Below are 23,316 nucleotides of genomic sequence, written 5' to 3'. Positions count from 1 at the left end.
ACAACACAAGAAAATATTGCAATGGAAAGGAATTACTGCACTTATGATAGCCTCAAAGTCAAAATATCACACACACACACACACACACACACAAAAAAAAAAAAACCTCACTCACAAGAAAATGTTGGTGACCTCCTCATTTGTAACAATATCTGTAAAGCAAAAACAACAGCTCTTATAGTACTCTGCACTTGGTCCTTGCATGCACATGCACACACACACACACACACACACACACACATTTCCCTTTTTTTTTCCTGAAAAAAAGAGACACTTGTTGAATGTGGACTGTACAAAGAAATCTAAATGTGCACAAAGGTTCCCATGACTGAATAGGTGAGGAGCGGCCAGGTTTGTTTTCTGTTGTCCTGGCAGTCTCTCTGTTCTCCTAGCTTGGAGTGTGCCGAGCGGAACCCCCCTGCAATTGAAACCTTGGCAGGGCAATGAAAGGCTACTCATCAAACATGTCCCCAACTACGCTGATACTAGACAATGTTGATACTGATTATTGACTCAGCCGAAGCGCAAATACATATACTCCTCCTAGCTGCCAGTCGCATCTCGTCAAAACTCACAGTGTCCTGCGCTTCAGTGTTTTGTGTGAGGCAGATGTTTGTTCACACTGTCATTCTCGTGACACTCACATGAATGTCAGGGTCAGCCTGTTGCACGATACTCATAATTTTGCTAATCAAGCAGCACGACTTGAACGGTTGCAAACAACATTTACAGATCAGATCAGATTAAGATTCTCACCCCAAGCACTTGCATGTAGTGTATTTGATGACAGAATTGGAAACAAGCACACTGCAGAATTCAACCCCTTAAAATCTGAACTGCCCATGAAAAAACTCATTTGTGGGTGTGTGTGTAGAAATGAGTTTCTTTGCTCGGATTGTCATTCCAGAACTACAGTACACTACTCGCAATCTAATCTCTAGTAGAAGTGTGACATTTACTGCATCTGTCCATGAGTTTTCATATGGGTTGACAGTACAAAAAATTTCTAGGATCGAACTTAAAAATCTTACAGCAAAAAGGATTATAGTTTTTACAGCTACCTACAATGAATGCTGAATCAAGTAGTGCTTTAAAAAAAAAAAAAATAAGCAATGGTTACTGCTTTAAAGGTGCATGGTCCCGGTAGTGTAGAGGGTGCTGTTGACGATACTGCCGATTCACCGTTAGCATTGATACGAAGATTACCGAAGTTCAGCTGTCATCAACAGTAAAGCGCGTAGGTGTTGCTAAGTAACGTTGCCTTCGTTGTCTTTTCTGCGCATCACGCAGTCTGTATTAATGCCAGGGTGCGTGCATATAATGTGCTACTTATTATGACATCACAAAAGAAGTTTGCTAAAGCTGTCATCCCCCTCAGCCTAATCATGAGCCAAACTGTGAACTGACCACTCACTACAGTGAATCGGACTTCTTCGGACTCAGGGAAATGGGTCAAAGCATAAGTGCTAAAGAGGAGTCGATAGCGTATAATGTCTCTATAGGAAACTTGCACCATGCGCCCGCGTCCGCATTTGACTAAACCACCGGGACCATGTGCCTTTAATTACCCCTGTCATTCGCGGAAAAAAAAAATCTACAAACAAAATATTGAATTCAATGACCGAATAGAAATGCAATGCCTACAGGAAATAAAATTTGTCACAGTATGCTATCAGAATTTGCATATTTCTTTGAGAAAATGCCGTACATGTACATAAAGAGCCTAACTTTCTTCGGCCCAGTGAACCAGGAACAAATTTCAATTTCTCCACAAGTACTGGTACACTCCCTGTAGGTCAATTCCACGGAAAGGTTGCATTTTATGAAAATCAAACTATTGAGTATAGATGATTAATGAAGCTTAATTAGATGATCTGGTATTGTTTACTCAAAGCAGCCTTTCACAATGGATATTTTGATACCTCATTTGTGAACATCGGTGAACATGGAGTGGAGTTATGTCCGAAAAACCTTCATTTTTCATGAAAATTGCCAATTTTTGAAGAATTTATGTATCATTTCTGATACACTATTATGACCATAATACAGCTTGTATAATTCTCAGATGGCTTATTTTCTGAATGTTCTTTGGTCATAGATTGGTTTTATGATGTTCTAGAACTTGTTCCGGCATCAGTAAATATTATTCTCTCAATCTCAAAATGTGGTAGTTGATAGCGTCCCATAAGTCACGTTTTTGTGTCTCATCAGTCACACTGGTTTTCCCTATCCTGTTACTGTACCAATGAGTAGATATTCACACCACTTGGCTCAGGGTTAGCACCAACCCTTTGCTACATTCAGGAAAGAAAATATCTTTCCAGAGACTCTGTGTGTAAGAATATTTCAGAACTTACTTTCCCATTTGAAAAACGGTGGTCCTAAAATGTCCCATAAGTCACGACAGCAATTTTTTGTTGCTGTACATAATGCAATGATACTTTTCAAACTAAGTATGGTATTTTCATAAACTGTGATATGATGGATCTAACCATGAACTGAGAAAAATGCATTTGATGCAGTTATTTTCTCAAAATACTGGTTTGAAATTGCTGAAAATTGTCACTTTGTCCCATAAGTCACAATGGAATTGACCTGTAACAATTGAAACCAATTTCCAATGCACTGAACTTTGGGTAAACATATACATAAGAAGCAGGGTGCAAACGTTTCACTCCTAATAGAGCTACCCAGACCCTAAAATGCACCCTTCACCCTATTACAGTCCTTTCAACCATTCTAACATATCCAGGGCTATACACCAGTAGTCTACTTCAAAAAGCAGGGGGTGAGAAAGGATTCCAGCACAATTTATTGTGCAGGGAATACGAAGTCCCTCACTCTGAAACACGCCTTACGAAAGAATACAATAGAGGTGGACAAAGAAGCGTAGAGAAAGCAATCAATTCTCATTACAAATTAATGATGTCCTGGCTGTTCTGCTCAAGGCAAGCACACTTCACACACACACCGTCACAACTACAGGTTGTACCTGTTGGTCTACTGCCCCCTATGGGGACAAAACAATGTAGCGTATAGGCATCTGAAAGTCAGCTAAATAGCGGTCATTTAATCTTTTCATTATCATTACAACCTGCTAGTTCAATGTTTGCTATGTCAATGGTAAATTGAAAGATGGATCTAAGAACGCTATATTGGTAGAGCAGGAGTTTCAAATTGTTAATCATTATTACTCCTCGATAATAAACCTTACGTTTTTATTCATCTACTGTTTTGTGAACAATTGCCAAGATAGAATCTAGGATGACAGTATACAAGATACATGTAGTTTAGGAAATCTTAAAAATACAAGAATTGAATTAACATGTATTACTTGAAAAGCAACAGAAGCATGCAAACTTACTGACTTTTAAGGTTTTATTTTGGAAGTCACTTTCAGAGTACAAACTGCTCTACTTCTCTGGAGAGTAAAAGTCTTTCTCACAAATGGGCATTGAATAAATAAAGAATGAAATAATTATACATTGTGTATAGATAATGGTGACCAATTATGTGGATTCATAATTACTACAGGAGTGATATTTTCAGCATTTCATAAGATATACATGTACTAATGAATTGAGACTTTAATTTCAATGCAATACAAACATGCATGTTTGTAAGAAGAGAATCAAAGAATTGAACACTTCTGTTTTAAGTGGGGCATGAAAAGGTGAGAAAGCAAGCTCAGATGCTGTCGTCTTGATGTCCAGTTGTCTATGACAAGATTGCCTATGATGAATGCCACACTAATGGTACTTGCAACTAGTGTTGCTTAGCAATACTAGAAATAATGGAACTGCCATGTCATCATGCTGCCTTGTTAGAGGCAGCTCCACCAACAGGAGAAAAACAATCATGCTGAATTAGCCACAGTCCAATAGCTGCAAACGGAAAAGCAGCAATGGAGCGTGCCACTTTTCCTCCTACCACGTATCTGTACATCATTACGACACACTTGATTAGCCACACAAAATTAATGAAGTATCAATGCCGCGGGTCAAACAGCACAGTTGCAACACTTAATCGCCATCTCGATATTAGGAAGATGACCACTTAGGAATTCATCTGCTCAGTGTTGCACGGGCATGTATGAACTGGGTTCCTCGGCTGCAACACTGCCCTTGACTAACCTTGCTCCACACAATCGTTACTTAATGATAATGAAGGCAGCACTTCGCCAGAAGCAATGACAATGGCAGCATACAAATAGTTTGTGGGCCGGAAAGTTTGACATTCATGCTTCATGCATCCTTCCCAGTGCGCATGCACTCACCTGATAATGAGAGCGAGAGAATCTACAACGTTCACTGTGTGTCATATTGATATGTGTTCACTGTACCTAGTTCATTAGACAAGAAGATACACTGTACTCTATGCAGAAAAAGAAGAGAGCAATTAAATTAACCCATTAGCAACTAAACTGCCCGTCTTATTGCTCCCTGAAATGCCCGAAACCGCCTGTCTTATTAGTCCCTAAAACCGCCCGTCCATTTTCTTTTATAGTTTTATAATTAACCATTTTTTGTTTTGTTTTTATTATGTACACTGTAAATATGTAATTCAAAAACGGTCAAAGGTCAACAAAAGTATGTCAGAATTACTTCTGTGACACACCATTCTCTCGGTAAAGTCTTGATAGGCTTTCATGATTTATAATAGACAAAAATAAACATGCAGTGAGGTATTCTAAATCATTTAGAAATTTGTCGAAATGAGAGCAATATTGTTATGTTAGGGAACCACAGGCCATTACTTGTATGTACAGAATCTTCAGTTGCTAACAGGGTCAATCAGCAAAAAGATGGAAGAAAAAGAAAGGGAGATTAAAAAGAGAGCGACATTTTCAACTACCGGTACAACTGTATCCTACCGTACATTTTTCTCAGCCAACATGATCAGTCAATATTTCATTACTCCGTCACAAGTTCAATGAAATCTGATTCTTTACCCCTCACAAAAGAATTAGCGCTGCCAAATTGAGTTTTGCAATACCATTTCCATTCAGCCTTTTCTCAAATGAAGAAAAGACATAATGGCAAATCTTCTGAGTTCTATGCTGTGCAGTAGCTATGACATAAAATAGCATTTTTATACACGGTCTGTACCACTGTTAACAGACTCTCATACCTGGTACACCGGAAAAGGTATACACATTGTAGTTGAACCTCTCGTATCCGGACAAGTCGGGACCGGGGCTCATCCGGATAAGGGATTTGGCCGGATAAGGGAGACTCAATGCTTTATACATGTACATAATATACATACACATGTACAGTAGCCCATTGTAGTACCACATGTAGTAATGTGTATACTGCAACCTTTTCATTGTTACACTCAGTAACAGACCCCAAAATAGAGGTTCGTGTTTGCAAGAATGAAATCATTTTCTTTTATAAATTCTTGGGATTATTTACCTAAATAACTATTAGGAAATGTATCAAGTATATGTAATTCATGTGTGTTTGTGTAGGAGTTCTCAAGGAGTTGGGAATCCCCCCTTCCTCCCGTAATTATAAAAAAGAGGAAAAAATCACAGCGAGATTGCGTCCGTATAATAGAGAGATCCGGATAAAGGGAGGCCGGATAAGAGAGGTTCAACTGTACATGCATTTAACGCACTACTAGTATATCTTTTGCAGAATGTTGTTGCTAACATTTCCTTTCAAAAAGAGTGGTTTGAAGAAGCTTTTGTCTAGAAGTTTACATCACAATTAGATACAGTTTGTAGAAGATGCTAATCTTTAGTGTCCAAACAGTTGCTTACAGCAATGACAAAGCTTTTTAGCATATGTTTGACTGCATCATACACCCATTTCTGCTGTAGTTCAACCAAGTAAATTTGTGTGTTCTCTACTTTTTTTTTCTTTAAGTTGAAGAAGGGAGCAATGTACTGTATCTCTCTACCCATAGGTTAAAACATTACATACTGATCACATTAAGGTGATAACCTTTAATAGCTTACATTATCTACTTATAATCAACATCTTGCTTGCTGATATTCTGAAGTTTGAAAATTCAAATCTGCTCCTTCATTACTCACCCACGAAATTGGCATTTTCAGCATGGTGATGATTTTGCTTTGAATTGCAGACTTTATAGCTTGCATGTACATGTACATCGATATGACAATGATTTGAAAAAATGATGATTTGAAAATGATTTTGAGATGGGTCTTTTGTATTTACTTTGTCTATTTTTGGAATACCTCTAAAGCATATTTCCATAAAACAAAGGTCAGAAAAACACATGAACAATGAATTGCTGAAGGCAAATCAAATATTTCTATTTGCAAGGTTGCCCTTAGAGATGAATCTTGGGCAAAGATGCTGCCTGTCTTCCACCAAGTAGCATCCCACACAGCTGATTTACGACAAAATTTACCCAAAGGTCAATCCTGACAGACTGAATATAACTTCACTTGATCACAGAGGGGATTACAGTTCACTCAATGCTGCACACTGGAGGCCACAGTCGGTATGCCTTACTGATGCCGAGCACTATTCATTACACCTAGCTGAAGCCAGAAATCCAAGCCCAAGAGCAGTTCATATTTAATATAATGGAAATATTCTGAACACTTCTGGCTGTCATGTGTGGAAAAGCAGAGGAATAGGCATCAGTATGTGGGTTCATAAACTTAGAGGTGACTCAGTTAAACGAGAGCGGTTTAATTAGACACTCACACAAAGTTTAGCTTTCGCCATACAATCTCATACATTGAATAGCCAACTAGTAATCCATGTGAAGCTTCTCTAGGAGCAAGATACACTGTATATTCAAGATAAACAAATATATTTTGGATGATGGAATATCCTTTAATTAAATTTTTGCATCAATCCCCACCCCTCCCCACACACACCCTTTCTCATCCCTCCTACAGGTACATTGTATGTACAGTGTACTTTATGCCTATACATTTCATAGTTTTCAGTCAGCTCATTCAGTTCGATATGTGCAGGAACATGGTACATAGGCCCTACATTTTTGTTTCCCTCTTAAAGTCTGAAAGGATTACACTATCACATTTCTCAGGTTGAGCATCTCTTGGGTGTATATTTCCACAGTTTACAGTACAGTTAGCTACTGTACATGTAGCTAACTTGATTTGAGCAAAATATAATGTGAAACATCTGACAATCTACAAATTTGTAATTCTACAAGCCATTATTAGATCAGGTGATTATGATCCAATCAGGTATGATCACCTGATTTTTGCCAATCTCTGATGTAAGAACAAGATAAGCAATTTGGCAAGGAATAGCTACAATATGTAGGTCCACAGCTTCAAGAAAACATTAAAAAAACAAGAAAACAAACTACCCCCACTCTGTTGTCCATGCCATAAAGGCATGTTCACACCAACCCAAAGCTGAAGTGCATGATCTGGCCCAGCACCAGTGAAGCGTTATAAATGTACTTATATCTCCACAACTGAAAAAATGGAAATGCACTGCCACAATTCGCACGATTAAGTTTTTGCACTCAGCCAGATAAGATGAATTTTGCGTGCCTTAAATTCCCCAGAATAAAGATGTAAAATAGCATTTCTAATTACATGTATACAATGTACCAGTACACTTGTAACTAGCAACAACAAAAAAGTGTGCTTTTTGCACTAGTTTCATGTTGCACAAAATGCATGCATATTTCCACATTTAATGCACTTACTTATCCTTTAGTAAGGCCTCATCATGTCATGTTTATATTGCACAAAATGCAACTTACTCGAAACTAGCATGTGATGGCGGAGAACAGGGAGGCAAGGGATGTTTTAGTTTAGAGAACTTTGACCCCGTTTACAGAGCGAGGCTCGGCCGCGGCTCGGCCGCGGCCGTGCCCAGCCCCGCTTCAGTGTAAACGCGCAAAAGGCCAAATGCGAGGCCAAAATTGGCCTCGCATTTGGCCTCGCTCTGGAGGTGGTCTCGGCCGCGGCCGAGCCCGGCCATTTCTTGGTGTAAACGCAAACTGGGCCAAATGCGCGGCCAATTTTAGTCTGGCTTCAAAACCCTCTGTCTGTATCTTTCGCTATTCAGGATATTAACCCCCTCAACGTCGAAAACTAGTATAGTTTAAGGTGGTTTTGTCCTGCAAAGGATTCTTTCCTTCGGCAAAGGCCTTTGCCCGAACGGCGACTTCGTCGCCACGGAATTCATTTGGCAAAGGGTCTGAAAACCAGACAATACCAAATTGCATTTGTTTACAAGCAGAGCGCCACTACGACAAAATATTGAAAGGTTTGAATCAAAAGCGCGGCCGAGCCCAGCAGTGTAAACGGACAAAATTGCGGGGCTTGGCCGCGCAATAGAGGCCGGGCTCGGCCGCGGCTCAGCCGCGGCCGAGCCCGGCCCCGCACTGTAAACGGGGTCTTTGTTGATCCAATGCCAACCATTGGCATGAGGTTGCTGATTTGATCTTACACTACTGGGACAATTGTCTCCAAATAAACTCTGGCCATGCACTCTAAGCCAATTTAGTACAGAACTGTAGCTGGACTTTTCCTTTTTTTCTAAAAGACCAAAAATTTGGGGTGCCTAAACCAATGAAAGTGAATACATGTAGAAGGCTGACATTCAGAGAGCAGTATACTTCTAAAAATTAGAACTACATGTAAGAGGGCATTTTGCTTTCTATTCATGATCATATAAAATGAATCAAAAGTAATGCATGTGAGGAGCCTCTAAATAAGAAAAAAAATGCATGCATTAACAATATATTGTATGAGTATGATATATTGTATACAATACATAGCAAATTCGAAAAGGATTAATGAGTACTTTTACACAGTTGGCAAATTGAAGTGTGATACATGTACAGTTGTACTGTACATTGTATACTACATTGTATGTACAGTTCTACAGTATATTGAACAGATAATCATAATACACCAGAAATATTTTAGGCCTTTTCAGGAGCTGTATGTGACAGGAAGAAAATTTCAATGCTCTTTGAAGTTTTAAACAATTCTTTTAAAAAAAAAAATCATAAAGCTGGGCTGCACACTAATCCATTTTCTAATGGCCCGACCTGTCCCTGTCAGACCAGTAGGTACCCAGTTTTTCAATTTTTTACTTGTCCGAACCTAAAATTTACAAGTCCAAAATAAAAAGAGAAAAACAAAAAGACTCATATTTTGTAAGCATATGGTTTCCCCTCCCCTGTTACATGCTGCTTTACTGAGTGTGAAGATGGCAAGAAGCTTCAGCTTTGCCTTTGAGATCGTTGTCTCATAAGCTGCGGTCACACTGGTAAAAGATCGTAAATTTAAAGATCGCAAGGTTTTCGTGATCTTTGCGGTCACACTGGCAAAATTCTGCGAAGTTTTTGCAGTGAATTCTTTTGATATTGTCCAATTTGAGTAAACTCTGAAGATATAAAGTGAGTGCAGCTGTAACACAATGGAAGCTTGTTTAATCTACCAAATATGAATCAACTGAGCCAGTCACTGTAATTTTCTATTTTGAGAGGATGGTCAATTGGTGGGACAGGGAAGGGATCAGGTAATAAGTAATCTGCTGTTCCCATGCAGCAGACATCATCTACAATACCAGTGAAGTTAAAATTCTGGGAAAACTACATGTACATTAGTACAAAGATACTTGTATGCACAAACCCTAAGACAAATGTTTCATTGTTCAGCTCCAGTCGCTTCTGCCAAAGAGTCAAATTGAGGACTTATCAATTACACTCATCAAGTGATGGCATTCTAAATTTGAGGAGTACAGATCATTATACTTGCTACAGTACTAATGTCAGGTACTGTATATACTGTACTCTGGTCCTGCCAGTCCAGGTTGATGCATCGCAATTTACCAAATGAGACACTATTTATACTAATACTTCTGTACTAGTGTTTGGATTAGCTCTCATCTCAAACAGTTTGTTCCTACACTGGTAACATACAATTTGTATACATCTTGATGATGTTACAAGTGTACAAATGTATGTGCCATTATTACATTTGGTGTGCACTTTGTACATTGGCAGTTCACAAGCCTCATTGAGCTGATATTTACAGGCCCCTTTAGCACATTATTATGAGAATTTAAAACAGCTAAAGGGACATACATTTTGTATTGGTACTGTCATGCTTGCTGGTTGACAAGGACATGTACTGCTAAACTGTACCTTTGCTGTCATAAAAGGTACATGTATTCATGAGAAAACACAATAAAGCCTGGTGAACAAGTAGTGTGGCTTCAGGAAGAGCAAAGAGGATTAAACTGGTTGGGTGCTCAAACAAAGCAGTATTGTTACATGTTCTCTTCATAGCAAACCTAAATTGATGTGACAGACCAGTGACTCTTACAAAAGCACAAGATTAACCCCTATGGGTTGAATAAAGGAGGCAGTATGTGTATTCTATTGAAAGGGTTGGTGTTTTTTTTTTTTTGGACATAGTATCAATACCTGTAAAATCAAACACATATATCAGGGCTCGACACTAACGGTGGCCCGGTGGCCCGGGGCCACCAAAAATGAAAGTCGGGCCACCAAATTTCAAAAAGGGGCAAATTTGGTGGCCCGCCTCGGGCCACCCAAATTTTTTTGAAAAGTATGTCAATAAATTCATAACTTTTTGCGCCGGAAATTAGCAGTTAAATTTGTTCAAAGGATGGATGAAAAGGATTGAATGAATGCCTGAGAGTGAGTGTTGCAAGTTTGTTGAAGTTTATTTATGAGTAGATATGTCCAACTTCTAATTCTTACTATCATAAATCTTAAATATTTGACTCATTAAAAAAAAAAGACTTTTATTGTTTTTTATTGCTTTTTCGGGACACCAAATTTTTCTCTCGGGCCACCAAAAATTTGAAATGTAGGATTTTGGTGGCCCCATCGGGCCACCAAACAAAAAAGTTAGTGTCAAGCCATGCATATATGTAACTGCACCCAGCTTTACAAACTGGGTATGGCCATGACCATTGGTAAAGGTGTGCACACATGAACAAATGATATTATTCATTTAGTTTGATGCATTTTTGTTCCAAAAAGTATGTAAACAAGTATGCTGAATACACATTTTTTTTTTCATGTATGTTACAAGAAGTTATTTATTCGAATTCAAGAAATTCTTCCGTCGAGATGTTTTCATTGCAACTGATTGACAAATTGCCCTACATCGACATAAAAGTTGCAAAGAAGTTATTTGTTGACACTTTGTGAATCTGTTTTTCTGATACACCTATACATACCTGTATCATTTCCTAGTAAATAAGCACTGTACACTTTATTTCAACCAAAAAGTGCAAAGAGCAAAAAGTTAATTTAATTGCCTTCCACTTTATTTGTAGAAAACATTCTTTCATAATGTGAAAATTTTCTCCGTTCCACTACCCATTTCATATAGCTTCTCTCATTTCATGATCAAACGTTTGTACTCACATAACAATGTACATAAGATAATGTATGGCTTTTTAGAGAGAACCCTATCTTAATTTAAGTTATTGAGTCAATGCATCAGCATTCAATGCTATGTCTCCTCACGTAAATCTTTAAGATCTAATTCTTAGTGTGTGTTCGTGTGCATATATGTGTACAACCTTCTTCTATTCAAAGTGCAGAACATACACATAAAGGTATCCTTAGTCTGAAAGCATGGAAAATAGAACATTTTGCATGATTTGGAGCTTGCTAAGGGATGGCACATGACATTTTGTACAGTACTGTAAATGCAATAGTTTCACGCGATTGATTATTTTTTCGCACTGAGCAGCTTAAAAACATATTCACAGGTTCTTGAATTCACACTGTGCAATTTTCAACCCATTCGACATGTGCAGATAAAATTGTGAAGATATTTTTCGCGGGTTTCAGAATTCTACTAGCCAAAAGAAACATGAAATATGGAAAAATTTAAATGCAGTTTAGGACCCTATACAGTATAATCCAGTAATTATTCTGATGCAATCTCACCTTTGTAGGAGCACTATTGATTTGCACTCTGCCGTGGCCTGCTACTTCATGTCCTCTCCCATTGTCATGGTCCTCCGCTGCCCTGGGATCTGCCACTTCCTCCCATGGCAGTTTGGAGCGGCCTCTCCCTGCGCTGAAAAAACGCTTTTGGGGCTGAGACTCTGGATTGGCAGCATTCCCTGTTGAATATTTGCCCCTTGTGGGAGATGGCTGGGAGAGCTCGATTCCAGGATCGGTGAATGCGCGCTCTTTAGCACTAGTGTTCCGGGCTGCTTTCAGGATCCATTCTGTGTCATGACCCCCAAAGGGGTTTCTGCCTGTGGTTGCAGCTGACGAAGGAGTTTGCGAGGCATACTCTACCAGCCCATCTTCATTGAGTCTTGGCAGCTGCCGTCTTGCTAATCTCGCCTGCACTGCTCGCATCACACCTTCCTCTGACATTTCAAGTTCAACCTTGTCAACAGCATCAATGAGTGGACCTATTCTTGTCGGCCCCATTGCTTGGGCAAGGACAGCAAAAAGCTCCAATGATGCCTGTCGGATCCTCCTCTTTGGATCATTAAGGCATTGCGATAAAGTCCTGCAAAGCATTGGCAGATCAAAGTCATAGCTAGGAAAGGTGAGAAGAGCTGCAATTATGACATTTAAAGCTTCCTCTCTGACGCCTGATTTCCGATGGTTCTTCAGCTCTGATACTGCATGAACAACTGCTTTGGAACCAGCAACCTGCATGAGCTGGATCATGACCTTCATGTTTGCTTGTCTTATAACAGTCTTGTTGTCACCAAAGCGCTTTGACAATGCAGTCACAACATGTCTAAGATATGGCTTGATGTTCTGGTCCAGTTTTCCAACAAGCCCTTGAAACAGTTCCAGAGTGTGAAGGCCAACTTTGAAATTAGAATCATCCAATAAGTTGCAGAGGAAACTAACAAAATTGATCATGTGTGGAATCAATGGCGCCGTGTCCTTCAGATCAGAGATGATAGCGTTGAGTTCTTGCACACCCGATGCCCTCTCAGTCCAGTGCTCTTGATTGGATAATTGATCCAAAACATCTTGTGGGATAATGCCAAAGTGCAAAGTAGAATGTCTATGCTGTTGGTCATTCTTTACGGGTGCACTCTTAGATTTGATGTCAGAGGTTCTATTCGAGTTCCAATCAAGAGCACTACCAGGTTGCGAGGTTCCAGGATCTGGTCGCCCAGTACGCTTGCAGTAATTAGACCTGACAGTTGGTGGCAAGTTGTCAATGTAAGATTCAAAGGTTGCCTCTCCTACAAGGGAGCATATTCTATCAAGAGAAACACCAGCTGTCACCATCAAATTTGTATCCTCTGTGAACTTTTTAGCTAATGCTCCTGCCACAATTGAGAGGTCGGTTTTGGAGAATTCCCCTGTTAGAAGGACGGGTATAGAAACTGCCATTTCTGACCTGATTTTCGGGTCATCACTTTCTAACCCAAACTTCACGATGGAGTTGAAGATTGGCTCAACATTTGAAGTATTCTTCATGTACATGTGCAATGTCTGAACAGCTGCCTTCCGAATTGAGACCTTGGGATCACCAAAGTTTGAAATAAGGTCTGACAATACAAGCATCATGCACGAATCAAGGTCTTGTTTGAGAATTGGCACCATGTCCATAATAAATTGGATGCACTTAACTCGCACATCCTTATTCGTGTCTTGCAGAACAACTGCAAGACCTTTGAATAAGGAGCGCGTATTCTTGAATGGTACTTTACCTCCATTTTTCCTTACTCTTGAAATCAACTCGTCTATGATATATTCTCTGTGTTGGGCATAGCTATCGTCTCGCAACTGTCGGAAAAGATCATCTTCATCCATAGTTCGCTTGATGTCCGCATCGTTCCCATTCATTACCGTGCGGCGCTCACCTTGCCCGAAGTTGTATACAGGCAACTTGGCAACCGTTCCGGCCATCGAAGCAGCATACAAGTCGCATTACCCTCTGTTGTCTCGTGTGACACTCATAGTGAGATGATAAGGCGCCACTTGCAAATGATCTGTTGCACAATCACATCTTCTACGGAAGTTGATTTCCGAGGAAAATAGACTGAAATGCGATCAGGTCAGCGATATAAACATTCGGCAATTTACATGGCAATGCGAAAATGGCGAGAGACGGCGTTTTGTCACGTGACCTAAATATTAGTTGATAGCCGCTCAAGAGATGGCGCTCTGCAGCATTCAGATGGCAGGTCCATCAAAGCGCAGATTCAGACATCACCGCTAATCATGATTCAAAACCACACACCGTCTTGATGCCCTGCATTCAAATCATGCATTGGTACCTTGTACGAAGTCGCAAGGTCAAATGCATAAGCAATATTCTGTTTAAACATTCTGTGTGAAAATGATTTGTATAATGATTTTACTTCAAACTGCTTGCCTAGACTATCTTCAAGGCGAAACTTGGTAAAAAATGGGAAAAAAATAAAATGAGTAAGAAAATATGGGATATAACAAGTGAGGTATCATTGGAAGGGTTTTATTTTGCTCCATCTGATGATTAAGAACTTATGTATTTCAAAGCATTTTAAATGGTGCTTAAATTGTTTTGTGATTAGACTCTTCATATATCTCATTCTTTTTGATTTGATGTCAAAATGGGAAATCTAGTGACAATTTTTGTACCCCTAAGTAGAAGATTTGGGAGATGATGACATCAGTGGTTTCTTCTAATGACAGTGATTCCTGAAAAAAAAAAAAAGTTTTTTTAATTTTTTCTGTGGGGGTGACAAGTCGGGGGCAGGTTTCGCCCCCCCCCCCCCACTTTCTTAGCATAATACATAGAAACACATTGGGTCTAAGCACTTGCCCCCTTTTTTTTTACCCCAAAAGTGGCACCAGAAAAGAAAATGTAGCACCAGAGAGCAAGGCCTAGCTTTTTTTCCTTTTTTCTTTTTTGCTTGGTAGCTGATGAAACCTGGAAGTGGCACCAGAAATGATAAAATGCCCCCTCCCTCTTTTAAAAATGTAGTGCCAACTGTGTTCTTTACCATTGTTTATCTGATTTATCTTATTCAGTTAAACCAAACTGAGACATGGTGTAGATTTAAAGTATAGTTCCAAACCAGACTATCAGTAAATCATATCATATTTAGACTTATCAATCTTATTTGCGATGTTGTCATCTGTTTACTGTCTCATGCAGTAGTTGTTATTATCATTATTTTGATATTATTCTGATTTCCATTCTCATTTTTTGTTATCCCTATTGTCATAAATATTATTAAATCGATATTGCTTTCATAAACATTATCATCTAATCTGAACTGCTCAGACTTGGGGATGATGTTCACCTTCAATTTTTCTTTCCCATTGGTATTATTAGAAATTGGTCAAATGCACATTTTCTGTTCTCCATGCCAGTCCAGTCAGTTGTTCTGGAACCTACGTAGTTCAACAACATTGCTTCTAGGCAGGTTCAATCATGTTTCTCTATTTCAGATACCAGTCAGTTGTAATCTTGAAGTTGATCCATGTTCATTGTGTTCATCAATACAATTTGTAATTGAAAATGATATTATATTACTGTTACTGTTATTAATTTGTCAACATTATAAGATACAAAAAACAATAAAGAGAATGGATGCATTATCTCATTTGTATTACAGATGCATCACTGTCAGGGTCAGGTGCATCAAGATGGGCTGTCTGGCATTGGGGAAAACTAACTTTCCCTTTTGTGTGTCAACAAGTTTGAACAGTGCGTACAATGCAAAGAGGTTTTTGTGCCAGTCGGCACGCAAAGCATGCAAGGGGTTAATTGATCAGGCCAAAGAGCCTCCTCCTGTGTATCAAAGGTACAGATTATTATAAAACAAATTATTATCATATTTAAAAAAGATTGGGGTTGGTTTTTTTTTTTTTTTTTGCTTATTAACAACATACATAAGATTGATAAGATATAATATACATAAGATTGCTTATCAAAAAAAGATTAATTTGGGAGACATTTAAGAACCAACAGAGTGGCAGATTACATCATAATCACAAAAGTCAAGCAGGAACTTTTTCAAGGATTTTTTTTCCACTGTATACCACTTTTTAAAGTTATTGTGTCATATTTTCTTGAATGGATATTCCTGAACCTACATTAATGATTATTGATATCAATTATTCATTTCATTTACTACAAGGTAGTTTTGTTGGTCAATGAATACACTGCATACTCAGTGAATCAGCTATTAATTCACTGCATATGCAATTCTGTATGAAAGGACTCAAAGAGCAAGTTCTGTTGCAATTCCAAAATCTGGATGAACAAAGGAATCAATGCAGTGCACTATACTTACATCCTCAGTTTGTGTGTGTGTGTGTGTGTGTGTGTGTGTGTGTGTGTGTGTGTGTGTGTGTGTGTGTGTGTGTGTGTGTTTGTTTGTTTGTTTGTTTTTGTCTGGTTACCATGGGTCTCAACTGGTTTAACATTTATGTGCATTTATCACCCTAGAATGACTCCACTGTAATATAAGAAACATCAAGACCTCTCAACAGAATTTACATTGTGTGAGACAAGAAAGTTTCTGGAATATTCATATAAAACTCTTTATTACAAAGGATATGTTACAAGAGTCATACAAAGAAGCATAGTAAAGTTGGAGAAAATATGGAACTGGTATACTACATCCAAAAAAAAAATGTACTGTCAGATAATATCAAGTATTACAAGCAAATATTCTTCTTCAAGGCAAACAAGCTTCCAATGCCCTAAACTCTCACAAATAATGGTTTATAAAGAAAACAAGGGGTAGAGAATTATGTTCCTTTACTGATTCAATGTCAAACTGTCCAGTTCCTTAAGTGAATCCTTCCAGCATACAACTCCTTTTTTTTCTCCTACATTGTATTGTGTTTTTATAAATGGGCTGCTGGCAAGCATATATGCATTTTGAAGAGAGCAATCAGAACTGAGCACAGCTTTCAGCCTATCTACCTCACAAGACTTAAGTGGCACATAAACACACACAGTGACCATCTTGCCAGCAGACTTGAGAATGCTATCACTAACACCGCACTCTATTGTATGACTGCACATCCAATAATACAATCCCTTACTTTTACCGTTAGTGTACATCTTACATGTACTTCATGCAGCCAGTTCGGAAAAAAAAGGAGCAAATTCAGCCTATGTACTTCTACTGTGTTAATCAGCTCTGTTTAATACAAGTTAGATCCTTTCTCTCACTGCATTTGATGCATCCATTGCAAAACATATTATGTATGTATTTCACACACATGCCTATGGTTAGGAAATTCATGGGTATGCAGAGGGCCAACAGAACTAGAGACCCAAAGGGTGTAGCACTCATCTGAGTCTCAGAAGTTCACCTTCCATGCATTCTTGCAGACTATTACCAAGGGAGGACGTAGCAAATATGGAAATCTTTGGGAGGCCAGGGGGCATAGAATCCATTTGTATATTCTACCATAATGGCTATATTTTGCACCTGCCATGTTTGATGAAACATGCATTTTCAAAAAAGATTAAAACATGAAAACTAGCCCTGCAATTAGGTCTCAACCCACAGCGAGCTACCCCTGGATCTGTCAGTAGAAAAAAATAAATAAAGAAATAAAGGTGAAAGAACACTCATCAATGTACTTACAGTATTTACTCATAGCACTGACTCCATCATGTGTGGTTTGAGAGAAAGAGATCTTTAAAAAGATTTTCTAAAGTGGGGCATCTGAACAAACTGAGGTCCCATGACCCTAATGATGCCACCTGGCAAGTTTTGGGAAAAATCCATCAAGGGGCTTTCAAGAAGAAGTTGAAAATGTCAAAAAGTTTACACATAACCCACCCCAGATGACAAATGGTAGCAACAGCTCACTTGAGCCATTGGCTCCAGAGAGCTTAAAAAAAAGAGAAAAAAATGACTTGAGAAATACTTTGTTTCAGTATCATACAAGTACCATCAGCTACTGTAGTACTAGGTGTGACACAAAACCCTAGCCACAAATAGTTTACTAGGAAATGGACATGCATGCAAAACAGTGGATCTAACATGATGGGTAAAAGCCCTCATTCATGTCACATACCTAAAAAAACACTGTGGTGCCTGAACAGATAAGCCATCACCATCTCAGGATCTGACATTTAGTTGACAATCTAACTTTAATCAAATTTCAAGGAGCGGAAATGCCTCACTCCTTCCAATTAGCAGATTAAAGATTTCTAAAAATGCTTCCTTTCCTGAATACTTGACATGTAGGCAATCTTAGGCAGAAATATTACATACACTGTAATTCAGACTGAGGATTACATCTTGATATAATGTAAAGAATCAAACCAGATACATTACATATACTGCAAAGTTTAGGATTAAGGCATCAAATACATTATGCTTCTCTGCCTGAAGTCATGCTGTTTGCACACCATTCTCACATACTGATACTAAGCTTTTGAATACACACCCTTCTTTTTCTCAATCTCTGTTTTACACTTGGGGCAGGAGAGAGTTCTGGCATAAAAGAAGTGTACTCTATAACAGCAAAGAGGTGAAACAGGGTCTTTAGAGACGACCAAGGTTTATCACTTTTTGTGACAAATTTCAGTACAAATACTGTAGTTCACCCAGGGTTAATAACTTTTAGTCATTAAGGTGTAATCTTCAAGAGTATAAATTGAGTCACTAAAAAAAAAAAATCTAAATTATGGTATGCAAAATAAAAAACATACAAAAGAATCTAAAGGGATGATACAGTTTGGGTTTATATGGGGCTGCAGGTTTCCAACTTTTGTGTGTGTGAGTGTGTTTGTGAGATGAGAAACCTTTTATGAAATAACATGTAATTCCTAGAGGAATTCAAAATTTATTTGATGAAAATTAGTCTTGGAATCGATGAGATATGCAAACAGACTCAGAGTGATCCTAATGAAATATGATAGGCTACAACTGTTATTAGGATCACTTTGTTTTATCTTGTTTTTGGATATCTCAGTCATTTCAAACCCATTTTTCATCAAATAAACTTTCAATTCTCCTTAGAATTGTATGCTCTTTGACATTTCATGGCGCATTTGCTAAATATCTCACAAAATGGTAAAAGCTGAATCCCCAACTGAACTAATATTATACTATCCCTTTAGATTATGCTATACAAAAACAAAAACAAAATTCTTAACAAATGATATTATTATAATAAAACAGATGTGTATATGCGACATCAAAACATGACAGTGATGAAGCAAAGTGTAAAGTGAAACAATCTCAGCCAATCTTAGACCAGCATGAAAAATCATGTAGAAAGCATTGTACACTTGTATAATACATCGAGCAGAACAACATAATTGACCTACTAGAATTATATGGAACAGCATTGCACAATAACTGACATATTCAGTCTCTTCATCTGCTTACACTACAAACATCAGATGTACGTTACGATAAATTCTCGTTCACCTTCAAAGGATTTTTGTCCAGACATTGCAGTCTTCTGTGCTAACTGAACAGAGTAATCATACCATTTTTTTTTTCAACTAAGCTTTTGAATAACAAATAATTTCTATGGACCTCTTTTGCTTTTATTTCATCACTTCATTCAAAGCAAACTCTTTTTGCACTGATACCTTTTCCATCCACATGGAACAAACCTTATTGTCTTTCTTTTCCCCTATAACTGGACAATCAGATGCATTTCTTCATATCAGAATCATTTCAAATTGCCTAAATCAAGCTGTACATGTACATCATGGATAATCTCCACTGGCAGTGGTGATTTTACACACAACAAAGAGGTGCATAATGAACAAGTTTCAATCTACAAGGGTTATCATCGGAGGGCAGTTCTTTGTGCTGTATGGCAAAACTTACAACATCGTTCTGGTGCAATATAAGGCAAAATAAGAAGCAAATGCAGAAGAAGTACAGCCAGCAGTCAAGGCAGTTTGCAGATGTGACTAAATGAAACTCAAAAAAGGGTGCAAGCTTTTCAGCCACCATTTTGTTTTTAATGCTTAATCGGAAAAGATGAACTTTGTGTTTGTAATTTCATGGACAGTCACAATCAAGCGAGCACTTTAAACAGCTCACCGTCATGGCGGTAATAGGCTTCAGCAGCACATGTTACAGTCAAAGGTAACCAGTCTGCGTTATGACAGCAAAATCACTCACACTAAAGGACTAGCAATTGTGAAAAAAAAAACCCTCAAATAACATAGGTGATACCCCTAATATATACCCATCATGATATCAAAGATAAGATAAGAATCATACTTAACAAGAAAAAAGTTAGCAAGCTTTTATTTTTTGCAGAGGTTTCATGCTGTGCAAAATGTATGAAAATGTGTGTTTACAGTACTTTTGTAATCTAGACAATAGCACTGTAGAAATTCATAATATAGCATTTAAACACACCTCCACAAAAATGCAACAAATCGTTTTTCATTAATACACAGAAATGGAACAAACATATTACAAAATAAACAAGTGCATCCTGGATTTGCAGATTGTCAAGGAAACTGTAGAATGAATAAAATCCTACATATTTCTTGTGGACTGAATGGGTAATCAATACACACACACACAAAAAAAAAACTCACAAAATTCCGTCATTCCAAACAGTTCCTTTTAGAGTTGCAAAAGGTTCAGTCACTTCACCAACAAAAGAATAAGAATCCAAATTTCCCACCATTGAGAAATAACTATGAATTTAAAGGGACTTGATCTAACAGCTACATCTTACAGCAGTCACACTATAAACAAGAGATTTATAGATGCTATAATAAAAGCGTTACATGCATTTACAGGTCAAATATTGGCTGTCTTAAGAAGTCAAACAAATTCTGACACAAGCGATGAATTTGTTTTGTGAGTACTGCACTAGGATTATCACAAATATTCTATATCAATTACTTGTCTATGAGTTTTCTCGTTCTCATGATTCTCTACATTTTGATTTCAATCCAATTTACATTCATATTCTATAAACATTTGAACAGCAAATACAGATAAACATGTGAAGATGATACAAAAATATATGTATTCTGATTAGAAAAACATACAAAATATGAAAGTCATTAATAGAAATACAGGGTGACATAACCAATTCTCTGTGTAACAATGTTTCAGAGCATAATACCTATACTCCCTCACCACATCTGTGACCTCATATACAGCTATACAGCAACTCAGCCATAAACTTCAGCGACAGTAAATATTCAGCAAACATTCAATTCAAGCAAGATGGAAATTGCTTCCTTAGTACTTCCTCTACATATCAGTGAATCATTTTCTCCTGATAGAAAAATATACCCTTTATACAGTGAACTGATAATTATTATCATCTTAATAGTTGGCAATCTAAAATGGGTTTCATTGTAAGTACCCGGAATTGAATATCACTGATTATTAGCATGAAAAGCTGGCCTTAAAACACAGATTCCTACCTCACATATGTGGTAAAAAAACCCCAGTGAATTTCAGTTTTAAAGTGAAAAGTACAGCAAATATTTGTATGAATGCCAAAACAAGTAATTTCTATGTGCATACAATTATACTGGACACTAGAAACTGTATATTGTTTGCAAAATCTTGAATAAAATGCAGCACAAATATATTTAAGTCCTGAGGGTTTCAGTCTGCTAGTTATAAAACCATAAAATATGTTTCAGTATGTTCCTTGCCAGCCCAGTGGTATTCTTTTTTGGAACTTTAAACTAGCATTTTTTGAAAGACAAGAAATTTTGACTTCGTTTCCGTCTTATACCATACATCAGCCTGAAAAATGTAGTGTCAAATATACGTCTACACCCAATATCCTGTGAATGTCAAGGACACATAAACTACTGTATAACGTATAAGAAGCAAGCTATACAAGTAAGAAATGGTAAACACAGTATTCTCCTATGTTTCAAACATAAATTCTTAGTAGTATACTACCAGTACAATTAAAAATTGCTTCATGTGCAGAATATCACCTTCAGTGCTCTGGAATGAAGCTTGGGCTTTGAGGGTAGGAAAAGGTTTCATACAACACCAAATCTCCTGGTTAGCCCTTATGGAAACAGGATAGATGTTGGACATAGACATTTTCATATGTGTACTGATCAACAATTCATAAGATTATGAAGTACTGGATGTTTTCATATTTCATATCTATTTGGTGCCCCACCATTCACCCCAGACTTGTCTAAAACTTGTCTGGACTATTCTGAGCAGCACAGGGCAAATATGTGATATACTAGTAGTGACCCCCCAACTACATAAGGTGTCATCATTTTGGGCTCCCCCACTTTTTTTAACCCGGAAGTACGTAAGTGGTACTAAAGAGAAATAGATAGAGATCTTGAGGTGTCAGCGTGGTAAGGTTATGTTTTTGCGCTGAAGACCCCCTTTTTTTTTTGCTTGTCAGCTGAAGAAACCCTGAAGTGGAAGGGGAGAGATGAGCTGAAGACCTTTTTTTTTTTGCTTGTTAGCTCATGAAACCTGGAAGTGGGCCTCCCCTCCCCCCCCCCCCCCCCCCAACTTTTCAAAACGCTCCGCCGGCCCTGTAACAGACTATCAATTAAAAGATTTTCTGCATGCAATTCTGTGAATACAAATGATTTCCATTGAAAAAAAAAAAGAATCCTGCAATATTTACCATTTTCCTCATTTGCTGGAGTAAATGAAAGCAAGTCATAAGTCTAAGAGATATGATTTGTGGTGTTGTGATATGCTTGTGAGCTGTAATGGACACACTCAAATACAGATATAGTGTGGGTACCCCTAACAATTACTGCCTAGACTGTTTGATTGTTCCTTTAACTAATCTTTCTCTAGGACCTAAAGATTTTTTTTTTCTAGCATTGCTACCCACAAAGTTCAAGAGTCTGCCTCGTAATGTCAGAGATAGAACCTTAATGTCCCTGCGTGGCTCCTCAAATCATACCTGTTCTTGTGATATTGTATTTCAAACAATTGGTACATGCATTTTGTGTAAGCGCTACTGTATATCATAGTTGATAGCCCATCTTAAGGCTCCTTGTATTTTCATTACCATTATTCACTTGCAAACAAATACATGTGTCCTGTCAAGTGCAAACAGGAAAATACAACTGACAGTCGGAAGCTGTGTTGACAAATATACCCTTATTTTGCTGTTGACACAGCCTTTCTTACATTTAACAATAACCATAATGACTATCATTGATGTAAATCAGTGATATCATCATGATCATCATGTTTTTAAAGTCTGATCGTACAGTGTGGTGTCATTTTATTTTAAACCTAATCCCATTGTTACCCAGAATGTATACAGGTGAGGTTGAGCTAGCAATATTACATGGCAACAAAAGCCCACGCTATTAAAACTACAGTGAGGTACATGGAAGATCCACTTCCGTCACTTGGCTGATATATCATAGCTGATGATTACCATGCTTTC

At 37.9% G+C, this 23,316-nt stretch overlaps 1 protein-coding gene across 1 annotated transcript in view; it reads right to left on the bottom strand.

Annotated features, from left to right (window-relative positions):
- The window catches only part of LOC139714153 (TOG array regulator of axonemal microtubules protein 1-like), a gene marked incomplete at its 3' end in the record, with an annotated part of 37,011 nt that extends 22,977 nt beyond the window's left edge, over positions 1-14,034 (bottom strand). The window contains exon 1 of the mRNA XM_071625872.1: positions 11,917-14,034. Coding sequence (XP_071481973.1) covers positions 11,917-13,863 — 1,947 coding nt within the window. The remainder of the gene's footprint in view (positions 1-11,916) is intronic.
- Positions 14,035-23,316: the final 9,282 nt, after the last annotated feature.

This window comes from Diadema antillarum, unplaced genomic scaffold, assembly GCF_040938485.1.
Source record: "Diadema antillarum isolate AM-2024a unplaced genomic scaffold, OU_Dant_1.0 seq00002176_RagTag, whole genome shotgun sequence".
NCBI classification, from domain to species: domain Eukaryota; kingdom Metazoa; phylum Echinodermata; class Echinoidea; order Diadematoida; family Diadematidae; genus Diadema; species Diadema antillarum.
Note: the sequence above shows the minus strand (reverse complement) of the source record. Positions and strands in the feature narration are given on the sequence as shown.